The sequence below is a fragment of the Bos mutus genome, chromosome 22 (genome assembly GCF_027580195.1).
Source record: "Bos mutus isolate GX-2022 chromosome 22, NWIPB_WYAK_1.1, whole genome shotgun sequence".
NCBI classification, from domain to species: domain Eukaryota; kingdom Metazoa; phylum Chordata; class Mammalia; order Artiodactyla; family Bovidae; genus Bos; species Bos mutus.
The window spans coordinates 50,207,546-50,220,688 of NC_091638.1; the positions used below are offsets into that span (position 1 = coordinate 50,207,546).

Genomic DNA, 13,143 nt, shown 5'->3' on the forward strand with positions numbered 1-13,143 from the left:
GTGAAGCAGTCCCCAACCTTTCTGGCACCAGGCACCGGCTTCCTGGAAGATAATTTTTCCATGGGCACGGGGTAGGGGAGTGGTTTCAGGTCGACTCAAACACATTGCATGTATTGTGAACTTTTTTCTGTTATTACATCAGCTCCATCTCATGTCAAGGCATTAGATCCTGGAGGTTGGTGACCCCTGCTCTAGGGGCTTTTTACTGTTCTCCCTTTTGGCCCTTGTCTGTTTAACCCTTTGGTTAAGTTTGTGTTTTCTAGGTCCCAACAGTTTTCAAGTAAGGCTCATGATGGTTCAAGGATTTCAACCGATTCCAGCTGAGGGGAACCCAGGTCCCCGAAAGCAGTCAGCAAGGGACTTCTACACTTTTAGGGTAGGCTAGGATCTGCGGTTTCAGAAGAAACCTTCAACCCCTTAATCCTTAAGAATAAGGGGTGTAGAACTCCCTAGAGGGGAATCAGACAGGCTGGGACATGGGACCCTTTGCTGCAGTACTTCACTTGGACAAACATCTCCTGGAGCAAGGGACTACAAAGATTATAAGGCAGCAGTCCCCTGACCATTTGGGCAACAGGGATTGGAAGACAGATTTTTCCAGGGACCAGATGGGAGGGATGGGGGTGGTTTCAGCTGGTAATGCAACCAATGGCAAGACACAGAAGAAGCAGCTTTGCTCACTGGCTTGCCCTCCGCTCACTTCCTGCTGTGCAGTCCGGTTCCTAACAGGCCACAGATCAGTGTTAGTCCTAGGCCTGGAGGTTGGGGAACCCTGCTGTAAGCAACTAAAAGCAACTATACACACCTGCGGTTGGGGCAAATTATAAACAAGATACAAAAAGACCCCCCCCAAAACAAAAGACCAAAAAACCAACTGCCACACCACCACAAGGGGGTGGGCTGACCGCCTAAGCCACTCCTATTGCCTGAACCATGGATCTGACCCTACCTCACCCCATTTAAGGAACCAGCTCACCCCTCCTGCCCTCCTCCCCCACCCCCGCAACCGCAAGCAAGCGAGAGCACCTGTTGCTTGTTGGGCACCTGTGGCTTATTTTCACTCCCTTGTTCTGCAGCATGAGCCCAACGAAGCCTTTGCCTGAATTTCTCATCTGGCCTCTTATCAACTTCTATTGATTAAAGAGTCCAAGAACCTGGGTCGGCAACACTAAGACCAGCAATTGTCTGCTGGGGCCATTCCAGCTTTGACTGAAAATGTGTTTATTGCATTAGTACAGTCGGCCTGCCCCACCCCACCCACCCAGCCTGTTCACAGCTTTCTGCTCATTGCCCAAAGAGGTGGTCCTTCCCCCAGGGTGGGCATTCCGGGCACCACTCCCACCCAAGTACCCGGGGAACCCTGCTTCTCTGCCTCCTCCCGACCAGCCGGACCCTGTGCCCAGCCTAGGCCGCCCCTATCGGGGTTACATTCAAGGGTTATCCTCTTGTTAATAAATAAGCCAGCATGGCTGCCCCTTGGCCAGGGCCTGTCAGTCGGTGTCTTCCCTCCACCAGGAAACGCCGGGCCCCTAGCCGTCTCCCAGGGTCTGTGCGCCCCCTCTCCCTCCTGCAGCCTCCTCCCCAGTTCCCAGCGTGGGGACGGCCAAGTCACCAGTCCGCTGCGCTGCGTGGGCCCCGCTCAGCCCGCAGCTCTGGGGCGTGTGTCCTCCGGTTGCGGCCCTTTCTCCTTGACTCAGGGACCTGTGGGCGCGGCGCGGGCTGAGGGCGACACATTCGCAGGGAGTTCGCACCACCACCACCGGGCTCCACCAGCTGCAGAAAGTCCCGGTACCAGAGCTTGGGGCCCGGCGGGGCGACTGGCGCAGTATCCTCGGTCCGAGCCAGTCTTTCAGCCTGTGCTGCACTCAGCACGTGCAGCGCTAGGCGACGCAGTGGCTGCGAAAAGCCCTGCTCCACCGCTGCACACAGGTACAAGCCGGAGTCCCCACGCCGCAGCCGGCGCAGCAGCAATCCCCTCCTCGTGCGCTCAGCTCGCTCCTCCGCAGGCACCTGCTGATGGATCAGCGGGAGGCGAGGATTTTAAGGAACGGGCGGGGGCGGGGCTTATCTGCAAGTGAGGGCGGGTCGGAGAGTTCAGTGGGCGGGGCAAGGGCGGGGCTTCTCTCCGATGGGGCGGGGATGTCAGGCGCCTAGTTAGAGGAATGGGGCCTCACCTGGATGCCGAGTGCGGGCCCCAATTGGGCGTTAGGGGTCTGATTGGGCTGAGACTCACTGGGCGGGGCTGGATCGCATGTAGACGTGCGGAGCGGGCCAAGGGCCTCATTAATCACTTTCTGGACGTTAGGGTTGGAACAGGGCCTGTTTGGGGAGGGGGTGGGGGAGGCTCACCTGAGTGTAGGCCGACTCCCCCGCGCGCTGGAAGGTCCACTCCACGTGCGCCTGCAGCGAGCGGGCCTCACACTCCAGGAAGGCGCTACCTCCCTCCACACCCAGCACCTTCTGCTCCAGCAGCACAGGGTGGGATGAGTCTGGGGGCAAAGGGAATGTCAGATTCAGGCAAAGCAGGACAGGGTGGGGCAGTCTTTAAGCGCTGAGGGATGAGAGCAGCTGAGACACTCACCCCCGGAACACAGTGTGCTGGGGTCGCCGTTCCTTACGTCCTGCCGTCGGAACCGCCTGGGGATCGGGGACATTAGAGCCTCCGTGAGTGCGTCTTTTAGCCAAGGATGGATAAAGACTCCCTCCAGGCAGCACGTCCTTGACCCTGCTCACCTCTTGGCACTGGGCTGGAAGCGAGTGCACTTGGCCCCATCCCAGGCACAGTAGGGGTCACGTGCCAGGCAGCATTCGGCACAGGCACGGCCGTGGGCAGCGCAGCGGTGCAACGGGATCTGGGCCACCCCGCTGCGAGAGGCTACGTACAGTTGGTGCTAGGGGAATAAGGCTCCAGGCTGACTGAGGGAGGCCCAGTGCCAACCTCCCATAGGTCAGGGATCCCTTCCCCCCATTTGACAAAAGGGAACACTGGGGTCTCAAGTCACAGAGCCTGTCCTTGAAATGGAAATTGGGGCTTATCATCACCAAAAGAATGGGAGTGGGGGCACCTGGGAACACTTTGGGTCCATTCCACCCCCAAGCACTCTGGTCACTTACCCTCTTAGAGGAGATTTGCATGCTGGTGACAGCAGCTGAGTCCTGAGAAGGAGGAGGGGCTCTGGGATCATGGCTCCATGGGTTGGGGGTCCCCCAGGCAGTGGCGGCTAGGCCTCACCTCAAACATGTGTAATTCCTCCAGGAGCAGCCCCTCAGCATTTGGCCAGCCGCCCTTGGGGACGGAGATCACCTTCAGCACTGTGCCTGCATCTGTAGGGATGAGAAGAGGGGGTGACTCCTTGTGCCCTCTGACAGCTAGGGCCAGGGGTCTCCTTGCTTCTGATGCCTCTACCCGCAGCACGGCTGGAGAGGTGAAGAATGTGGGTTGGAGCAATCAGAGCATCATCCAGAAGGAGATGGGGGACACAGCCCCAGGAAACATATGGAAATGGGTCTGAACACAGGGAAATTCCACTAATAGGCCAAAGAGCCTGCGCTGGGTTTTGTGGGTGGTCATGGCAGGACCCTGACCTGTGCCGATGAAGAGGACATCGTAGTATCCATCAGCAGCTGCGACACGGTCTGCAGTGATCTGGGTGAAGGTGTACCCGGCGCCCACTTGTTGGAAGAGAGGGCGCCCACCGATGGGCAGGACCGAATTGTACATGAGGGGGTGGTTCCGGGCAAACTGGATGACATCATCAGGAAAGTCCTTGGTGGAACTGAAGGTGCCAAAAGTCTTGCTGGGGCACTGGGAGGTGGGGAGGAGGCATGACAAGGAAGTGGATAAGAAGGCCGGGTGGGCAGCCCTCCACAGGAGACCACCCAGAACTTGGAGTGTGTATGAGGGGGCGGATATTGGACAGAGCCCTGCCCTGGCAATCTGAGGGGGAATTATGACCTTCCCCTGAGGAACCCTGTCTGATGAAGAGGATGTTTTCCCAACCATTAAAAAAACAAAAAAAGGAAGAAATCACCTTCACCAAGAAGACCCCAGGCCAAGTCCTCCACCCTGCAGGTTTAACTGGGTTGTGGAGGCAGTCCCTGGGCTACGCACCATGCCAGGTCGGGGGTAGGGGACACGTCCCTGGTAGGACACCCACTGGTGCATGGGCCCCTCCTTGTGTGCAAAGGGTCCCAGGAAGGCCCGGCGTACATCATTCATGCTGTACACGCACACGGCAGAACCCTGGAAGATGCTGCTGCAGGTGAAGATGTCAGTGGAGCGAAGGGCTCCAATGGAGCCTGGGCCACCCTGCCCACTGCCTCCCACACCTCACCTGGATGTGGAGAAGACAGCATAGAGCAGTGGGGTCCAGCGATCTCGCGAGGACAACAGGAACACGTCCTCTGTAGGGAAGGGACCACGTTGGGGGAGGGTGCAGAGCCAGGCTCCAGGGTCTGTGCCCCTGTGTTCACTGCCCCCACCCCATCCTCCACTCCTGCCGCTTACGGAGCTGGTCAAAGTTCGTATCGCCCTCTGCACCGGGCACCGAGCACACCAGCCGCGCCTTCAGGAACGTTGTCCACTTGTTGACCAGGCTGCGCTGGCCACCCACGTCGTTCTGCAGGGGCCAGTAGGAGGGGATGAGGGTGAGGCCCTGACAGGCAAAGGGGCGGTGGCAGAACCTCTGAATGTGGCCCAGGAAGGCCTCACCCTGCAGATCTGGCCAACGCGGGACACAGACAGGCGTCCCAGTGCCGGCGTGGCCTCCACCGCCGACTCACGGAAGAAGAAGTAGATCTTGTCATCATCTGGGTTCTCACTCTCCGGGATCCAAAAGACCTTGATAAACTTGGGCTCTGGCCACAGCAGGAGGCGAGGGGTCACTGAGGTCCTGCCTGGCCCTGCCTCCCCTTCTCTTTAAGCCAGCATAAGTCCTCAAGGCAGCAGCTGACCACCCCACCTCCAGAAGCAAGTTCGACGGGCTCCCCAGGACAGGATCAAGAAGATGAGGGCCTGTGAGTCAAGAAGCAGCCACGAGAGGGCAGCAGAGACCGTGGCTACCTGGGCTCACAGGCAGGTGACCTTGGCCGGTGGCGGGCCTCTCACCCCTCCCCTGGCAGTTCTCCATGCCAGTGCACCAAAAAAGGAGCGATCCTGGGTATCTGGGTTTTGCCTTCACTTATGAATCTTCCTCTGTAGCGGGAAGTAGATGCCCTGACTCCTGCTTCAAATACTCCGCTGGGTCCCCTCACTCAGAATAAGGTACTCTAGCCCTACCCTTTCCTCATAGGGCAGGCCCCTTATCATTGCTCCCTTCATGAGTCTGTTCCTTGGCTTGTTCCTGTCCCCGGGGCCTTTGCACTCATCATTCCCTCTGCCTGGAATGCTCTTCCCGAAATCCTGCTGTGTTCTGGGAATTAGCTCATTCCTCTTTTCGGCAGAGTGGCTTCCTGTCCCCAACCCTCCCACTCCCACCACCACCACTCCCACCTCGTCTCCTCTCCCCTTCTCTGTTCTCTCACTGTATCTCCTGGCCATTGGAACTGAGCTTATCGTGCATTCGTTCTGAGGTCTGAACTCAAAGAGGGCCTGGGTCACACCTATCTGGTCTCGCCCTCTGACCCAGTGCCCAGCGCAGGGCTTGACCCAGGATAGGCATCTGGAAAGCAGGTGCCTTACTCAGCACCTGCTCTGTTGGAGATGAGAGCTCCCTCCCAACAGTCCCCACCCCCAGCCTTTCACCGTTGAGCCAGCGGGAGTCGTGCGGCTCTGTCCGGAGACTTGGACGCTGGCCCAGGCTGCGGAAGATGGTGAAGTCCCGGCCCATGAGGTCCGCAGCTACCCCCGAGTACAGTTCTTCCCCTGTAGATACGGCAAGGCTGCTGAGCAAAGCCAAAGGTTCCTATGGCAGGTTGGGGGACCTCTGGGGGCTCTTGGGGAATCAGTGAGGCTATGGGGAATCCCTGGGACTCTAGGGAGGGTCTTGGGACTTTACAAGATGCTAGAGTCTCTGGGGGGTGGTGGTGCAGGTTCCAGGAGCTCTCCTGGGGTCCCAGCCTTTGGACTCACCCACCAGCACGGAGGCAGCCCGATGCCTGGGGTCATAAGGACTCTTGCCCTTGCCATCCTCCAGCCTTCGAGGGTCCAGCCGGAGCATGGGCTCCTGAGAGGCAGCAGGGAGTTACTAGTACAGGCCCTTCCTCCTTCCTTACTCTCCCTACCTCCCTCCCTGACCAGCTCCAGCCTTACCTCCAGCCGCTGGCCCACCTCCACAAATGCACAGATTGGGTGGAAGGCCCCTGTGCCACAGGCCAGCAAGTGGGTATGGTTGTAGGCATGGAGCAACTTCACGAAGTTCATGCACTCGGTCTAGCACGCAGGCAGGCAGGGTCAGGAACAAGGAGGCCTCCCTCAGGGAGGTGGCCTGAAGGGGTCCCCGCTCGCCAGCGGTGCCCCCACCCCTTCTTCTTCGGTGCATCAGCCCAGGCGAGTACTAACGTGGGCGACACGGACCCGGGTGCCCTTGGTGACAAGCCCGGCCCTCCCACCTCTCCCCAGAATGGGTTCATGGAGAAGCAGAGGCCTGCATTGTCTCCCGTGACTCAGAGGCCCCCAAGAAGAATCACATGAGCCCCCCACCCTGACTCACTACCTCCGGACTTCAGCCACCGCGACCCTCTTGCCCCCAATCCCAGCCAGAACAGGCGGCCCTCTGTTTCAGCACTGCCCATCGCTAGAGTGAGGGGCTGACCCGCCCCACTCCCACCCGGGCAGCCAACACTCACGCCAATGTCCTTCCCGGCCCAGTTGCACTCCTCTCGCCATTCAACACGGGCCGGCCAGGCCAGCTATGGGGAGGGTGGGGAAGGGCGAACACAGGACCCGGTCTCTAAGCTGAGGGTGTCCACTCAGGGGACCCAACCTCCCCGGGGCTCTTTCCTGGGGGGCTGGTGCTGAGGCTGGGTGGTGGTGGGGTTTCTGGCACCTTCTTGGCCCTCTTGCTAATGTTGTCCAGGCTGAGGGAGGCCACATGGTTCTCGGCGCCCACAAACAGGCGCCCACGTTCCTCATCGAGCAGCAGCGCTTCATAGCAGCAGGTCCTCTCCAGCCTGAAGGTCCGGAGACCGTGCCGGGCCTGGAGCTCTGTGGGGTGGGGACACTGAGGATTCGCCAGTCATGCTAGAAGCTTCCTCCAGGCCAAGGTTGTACATGTGACCTGGCCCACACACAGGTGGATTTACATGCGTGTGAGTTTACAACTCGGGAGGACAGGCCCACCCAGGTGCCGGCCAAGCTGCCAGAGTGGGCAGTGCAGCACCCCCCCCCACCCCCATGGGGGAAGCAGGTGGAGCTTCCAGGGCGTGCTCAGACAAGCAGTGTCTCCAGGCGGGTGCACAGGGAGGCAAGGGTTCTGGGATACGGCTGCATACTGGGACAGCCAGGACCCCGACCCCAAAATCAGGCTGAGGGTTCTCTGCCACCAGCCAGGGTTCAGTATGATGAAGCAGCCTAGTCACCACCCTGTGGAGAGGGGGTGTGGGAAGGCGGCTCTGATGCTCCCCCCCACCCACCTCAACCTTCCTGGGAGCAGGGGATGGAGCAGAGGCAGGATCTGTTGCCATGGGGACAGAAGGGGTCTTCCTGGGAAAGCATGAGGAGAATGTGGGCAGAGAGCTTGGGGACGGAAGCCAGGAGAGGGTTAACTGGAGATGGCCTGAGCGTGCCCCCCAGTCCGGAGCTGGGTGGCGCACACACAAGGGTAACAGCAAACACAGTGCCCCCTACCCACCCTGGGCCCCTCTCCTTGCCCACCCTGAGCTGGGGCCTCCCAGCCAGGTGCACCTACCTTGGAAGGAGAGGCGGAGGCGTGGGGTGCTGGGGGCAGCACCCCCCAGCCCTGCCGCCCAGAGCAGGGCCAGGCCCGGGATCATGGCGGCAGCCTCGGCCCGCCCCATCCCCGCGGCTCAGGGAGCTCAGGGTTCAGCGGGCGCGTGTGGAGGAGCCTTGAGCCTCCCTGGACTCTGCCCCGGGATCTGGAGGAGAAGGAGTTGCAGCAAGGGGCGAGGGCGGGAGGCTGGGGTGGGGGGGGAGTCCCCAGGGATCAGATTACAGCCCCTAGGGAAAGAGGCTGGGGGGTCGCATTCCACTTCCGAGCCCTCCTCTCCCTCGCAGGGTGCCCTGTCTGGCCACAATCACAGACACACCCACGCTGGGCACACCCTCGGGGTCAACCCCACACTGGCAGGCGCCCGCCCCACCACGTCACCCTCGCCAGGAACCCGCCCTCCTGCATACACACCCACAGGCATTAATTCACCGAGTCAGTGCGCCTACTTCATGCCAGCCAGGGACTGGGGCTAGGGGCATTGGGGCACACAGGCAAGGTCCTCCCTGCAGGAGGAGGCAGAGGACCAACGAGGATTCGGGTTGCTTGCAGTCCCTATAGAGGTGCCAAGTGCAACGAGCAAAACGAGCTGGTCATGGGTATGAGTGTAACAAGAGGGGGTCATGCCTCTGGAGGAGGCTGTGCACCCACGGGTCCTCAGAGAGACAGAGGCACCTTTGGAGCTGGAGCTGATGGTGTGGGTGCCTGTGAGCATGAACGTGCTTCTGTGGGCCCTTTGTACAGCTGTATCGGGCGTCTGTGTGTTGTGTGTCTGCATGCATATCTGTGGATACCTATGTGAGACCATCTAGCATATGTGCTGTATTGTACACATAGGTGTGATATGCATGTGCGTGCACACACATGGCATTGTACGTATGTGTACGCAGGATGTACATATCGGGGTGTACGTGTGTGTATGCAGGATGTACATATCAGGGGTGTGCACCTTGAAAGCATGTATGTGTGTCGCACGTGTGTGTATGGATGTGTGCGCAAGTGTACGCATCTCTCTGGACATGCAGGTGAGCAAATATAACTGCAGCATCCATCATCGCTTCAACTCTGAGACACCCCGGAAGCCCACTTCTCAGAGGGAGAAGCTAGCTGGGAGACCCCGGCCTGGCCAGGCAGGGCAGACGCCTCAGTTCCTGATTCAGGAGCTGCGCTCACTTGGACCCGGCAGCCCCAGCTTTGTGCTGGACCTCTCTCTCCCCACCCCAGAGGGCGGGAGGGGCCGATCACACCCAGAAATGCTGTGATCTCAGACTTCAGACCCAAGAGGAATCAAGTGGGGAGAGCCAAGGGCCTGGGGCAGCCTCTCACCCCCCAGCTCGGGGGAGCTGTCCTTCCCTCTCCAGCCTCTGGCGTCTCCCTCAGCCTCTCCATCCCATCTTTGCCTTCAAGGGTTTCTCCATCTTTGAGCCCCACCACTTCTGTGAGCCAGAGTCCTTCTTCCCTGAACCCCTCACATGGGGCCAGGCTCTAGCTGCAGTGCCCACCCTCCTTCCCAGAAGCTGGCTGGGCAGGTGCCGGGCACAGTAGCCCTGGCACGGGGCAAGGTCCTGGGGCACGATCAAGCGAGGGGCGCAGCTGCTGGAGCACGTTTGTTCCAAACCGCACTCCCCAAACCACCCCCCCTAGCTCCGCCACCGCTTCCAGACCCCTCCCACCCCAGGACTCCCACCTCCCTCCTTCCTTCCACTGACACTTGCCACTGCCTCTTCTAGGCCCAGGAGGTCTGCGGCATCTCAGGATGCCAGGCTGCCTCCCGACACTCCACCAAGAGCTCCGGCAGCGGCGGCTCCTCACCCTGCTGCCTCTTCTCACCCTGGAGAAGGTCGGAGAAGCCAACGGGCCCCGGGCACCCTCTGACGGCTCCTTTAAGGAGCAGCCCCCGCCCCCACCAAGCCAGCTGCGCCCGCCCCGCCGTCAAGTTTATGGGGCGGGTCGGGTGACTGGGCAGGCAGCCGGGACCGGCTGGAGTTGGTGGCCTGGCCAGAGTGGAGCGGGCACGAGGGAGGGGCGGGCAGGGCCGACCCCTCCCCTGTGGGGCTTCACGGCTAGAGGATGCCCCATACAGAGGTCCTGGAAGGTGGGCATGCCGTCCAGGCAAATGAGGAAGAAGCAGTAGAGACCTCGTAGCCCCGGGCAGAACTGTGCAGCCAGCAGAGGGAACGGCAGAGGGAACGGGCAGACAGGGCACACCCAGGGACTCGGTTCTTTCACCTGTCTGTCCCTCCGCAGCCTGGGAGCTGGCGGGGAATGAGGAGGCTCAGCTGCCACCTGGGTCCTCAGGAGTCTGCTGAGAAGGGCTGGTTAGGAAAGGGGTCCTCAAGTCGGGAGATCTGATGGACCCCGAAGACCCAGCCCCCATCCTTCCACAGGGCTTGGGTGACTTAGTACTTCTGCCACCTGGCTGGCAGCAGCTCTGATGACGGCCAGTGTTGGGTGGGAGAAGAGGGCTGGAGGGGCAGGCCAACAGCAGGAGACCAGTCTGACTTTGGCACTGGTCAGAGACCGGTCCTGACCAGTGGTCCCACGTCTGTGTTGGAAGGTGAGGGGCATTCTATGTCATGTCCATGGACTGTCTTTCTTCCAAGGGTGTAGGTGGCAGGCAAGGTCTGCCTCACCAGAGTGAGATACCCCAGGGGGCTTCAAGGATAGGACAGAGCTTCTAAACACCTCAACTGGTAAGGGTCTGGCCTTGGCCTAAAGGTGACTCTGGGGGACACACCCTGTTGATACTGCCAGGCGTACTTCCTTGGAGGAGCTGAATGTCGACCATGGCCAAGGGGGTCCTCAGGTCCACCTGGGTAAACATGCCAGGGCTTGAGGGTGGGCATCTTCCACCCCTCAGTTCCCTCAAAATGCATTCTCTTACATTTTCACCAAGGCTGACTGGCAGCTCCCCAGGGGTCTTCAAGGGAGGCCATGGCTTTCTGGTGCATCTTCTGCAAGTTCCTAGAGTGGAGGTGTCTGTGCCCAGCCACAGGCTGGGGAGGGACCTGCCTCTCTTAGCTGAGCCTCAGGCCTGGTGTCTCTGGCCTGGTCTCGCTGGCTGGTTGGCAGTGAAGGGTGGGCATCCGTGGGACGACCAGGGGCCTTCAGGAGGGGGAGTGGGGGGACACAGCCCTGCCTGAGCCCCAGGACTTTCAGCACATGGCCTCTCTCCCTCCTCCCAGGCTCTTTTGCTTTGGGTCTGGGCAGCCTCCTCTGGCCCCATGCAAGCAAACAAAATTCTTTGGCTGTTTACAATTTTCCACCCAAGCAGCCAAGATCAGCAAGTGCCTTTGAGGGCTCCACCCAACCCCACGGTGCCCCCTACCTGACCCCATTGCGTTTAGTTCTTCAGGCCCAGGGTCCCAGGCTCTATTTCATGCCCCTCCCCCAATAACCCAGTGTCCATACTGGATAATAAGACCAGGATCCCCCCACCCCACCCCCTGCACCATCTTTCCAACATCCTGGGACTCAACCCCCAGCAAAAAGGACCAGGCTGTCCCCTGGTCCACATGAGTCCTTGGCATTGCCTTCCAGCTTCCAGATGTCCCCAGAGCAGGGAGATCCCCAGGGGTGAGAGCTCAGGTTGTCCCCATCCCCACAAGATCTCTTTTCTGCTTCTCAGTCCTGGGTCCCAGAGTATGCAGACCCTGGGGAGGGACTTCATGGAGCCAGCTCTCTAGGGTTAGTGGGTCACACTGGGCTCTGGAAGTCCCCAAGGATTCTGGATTCACGCAGCCTGGGCCTGGATCTCAACAGAGCTGAACCAACCAGGGGAGGCAGCGTGGGTGCCTGGTGCTGCCTGTCAGCAGTATAGCCTGCTAGGGCCTTGGTTTTTCCTTCTGGAAATAACTGGATTGTCGTGCCAAATGCCAGCACCTGCCTCCACAGTCCTCACTCTCAGCTGGGCGTGCCCCTTGCACCCTGCCTGGACTCGGTGGTGGTGTGACTGGGCTGGGGTGGGACATCCATTTATGGAAGACTGCAGCCAACCCTCTCGGTGCCCAGCCTGGGCTGGGTTGAGCCTTGGCTCCGCACTCACACCTGCTTTAGCCATCAGGGCTGGTGGCTCCAACCGCTGGCTCGACCTTTCCCTCTTCCGGCCACGTGGGGACTAGGACGTGCTACCCGGAGGAGGACTTTAGGCAAGGGGGGATAAGCGGTGGAAATCAGGCCCTGGAGAGCCCAACTGAGGCCTGACTTCCTGACACTCTGCTAGCCACGCCAGGGGATCTCCCGGGAAGGTCTGTCTGGCATTGCCCTCACCCACCCCCAACCTGGTGTCCAAGCTCCCAGAGGAACCCGTTGGCCCACCTTTTCGGGAAGATGAGCTCCTCCCCTCCTTGCCTTCTGAGGGCCATGTCAGAGCTGAGGTGGAGGGGTTGAGGGAGGGGCCACTGGGAAGCCTGGGCCTCTGGCTGGGGCCCTACCCCCATCCGCTCCGCCCCTGCCCTCCGCCTCCTGCACATTCCTCCCTGGCTGAGGTCAGCCCCTCCGGGACGGGGGAGCGCCCCCCCCCCACCAGCCACATCACAGCTCCTCACTCACTTCTGTTTTCTTCGTTGCCCAGCAGGGGGGATAAGGGGTGAGGAGAGAGATGAGGGGCCTTGGGGGTGGGGCCTCCCTCTCTCTCTTCCTCCTCCATAATCCGAGGGAGGAGGTGCCAGGAATGCGGCAGGGTTGACTCCGGTGGCACCCAGTCCTCATTAACATACATTAACATAAATGCTACCTTCCCTCCCTTGGCTTGGGAGCTGGGCAGGGCAGGGGGCGTGGGGTGGGAGAGGCCTCCAGGGAGCACCAGATGGGGGCTCAGGCTGTTCCAGGAGGGTGGACTGGAGCCTGTCCCAGGAATCCACCCCTATAGTAGCTGGGGAGGTGACTGGGTTGAATTCTGATTCTGCTGCTCACCAGCTGTGTGTTCCTAGGGGGAGACTGAACCTTTCAGTCCCCTCTCCACGCTTATCCCGCGGTATTAAAGGGTGGGCCAGGCAGGTCTGGCACTCGGTAGGGTACACAGGTGCACACTCTGGCTGCCATCTCAGCGCTGGGCATCCTGTGGCATGTAAGCCCGTGGGCCTCGAGGGAGACTCACCACTGCCTCTTCCAGCCCAGCTTCACCGGGCCCTCTCTCTGGCTTGACTCCTCTCCTGTCTCTTTCTGTCCCCTTTCTTCCCTTACCCACACCCCCAGTCCCCAGGACAGCACTCTGACCCTCCCCAGCTGCCTAGGATTCCTTAGTCTTCCTCCAGGA

At 60.4% G+C, this 13,143-nt stretch overlaps 1 protein-coding gene across 9 annotated transcripts; it reads right to left on the reverse strand.

Annotated features, from left to right (window-relative positions):
• Nucleotides 1-1,248: 1,248 nt before the first annotated feature.
• SEMA3B (semaphorin 3B) lies at nt 1,249-12,322 on the reverse strand. 9 transcript variants are annotated; one of them, XM_070359246.1, is made up of 19 exons: nt 9,596-9,747; nt 8,319-8,392; nt 7,848-8,034; nt 6,987-7,144; nt 6,787-6,849; nt 6,251-6,370; nt 6,071-6,164; nt 5,744-5,863; nt 4,712-4,857; nt 4,508-4,619; nt 4,335-4,404; nt 4,112-4,256; nt 3,586-3,805; nt 3,233-3,324; nt 3,115-3,156; nt 2,734-2,891; nt 2,582-2,637; nt 2,350-2,489; nt 1,249-2,013 (listed from the first exon to the last, which is right to left on the reverse strand). In XM_070359246.1, exons 3-19 carry the CDS (start codon nt 7,954-7,956, stop codon nt 1,609-1,611), a joined length of 2,250 nt encoding a protein of 749 aa, XP_070215347.1. In that variant the 5' UTR covers nt 7,957-8,034; nt 8,319-8,392; nt 9,596-9,747; the 3' UTR covers nt 1,249-1,608. The 9 variants fall into 9 exon arrangements, with proteins under 9 accessions (XP_070215347.1, XP_070215348.1, XP_070215346.1 ...); XM_070359247.1 differs by having other exon boundaries at nt 8,305-8,392; XM_070359245.1 differs by having other exon boundaries at nt 8,301-8,392.
• Between the last annotated feature and the right edge of the window lie 821 nt (nt 12,323-13,143).

What these genes read in the sequence shown, in the direction of transcription:
- SEMA3B (XM_070359249.1), bottom strand. Translation starts at nt 7,956, where the DNA reads ATGGGGCGGGCCGAGGCTGCCGCCATGATCCCGGGCCTGGCCCTGCTC. An exon ending in GCGTTGGCCAGATCTGCAGG is followed by an intron (nt 4,620 to 4,711) that starts GTGAGGCCTTCC and finishes TGGCCCCTGCAG; the next exon opens with AACGACGTGGGTGGCCAGCG. An exon ending in TGCAAATCTCCTCTAAGAGG is followed by an intron (nt 2,892 to 3,114) that starts GTAAGTGACCAG and finishes TTATTCCCCTAG; the next exon opens with CACCAACTGTACGTAGCCTC.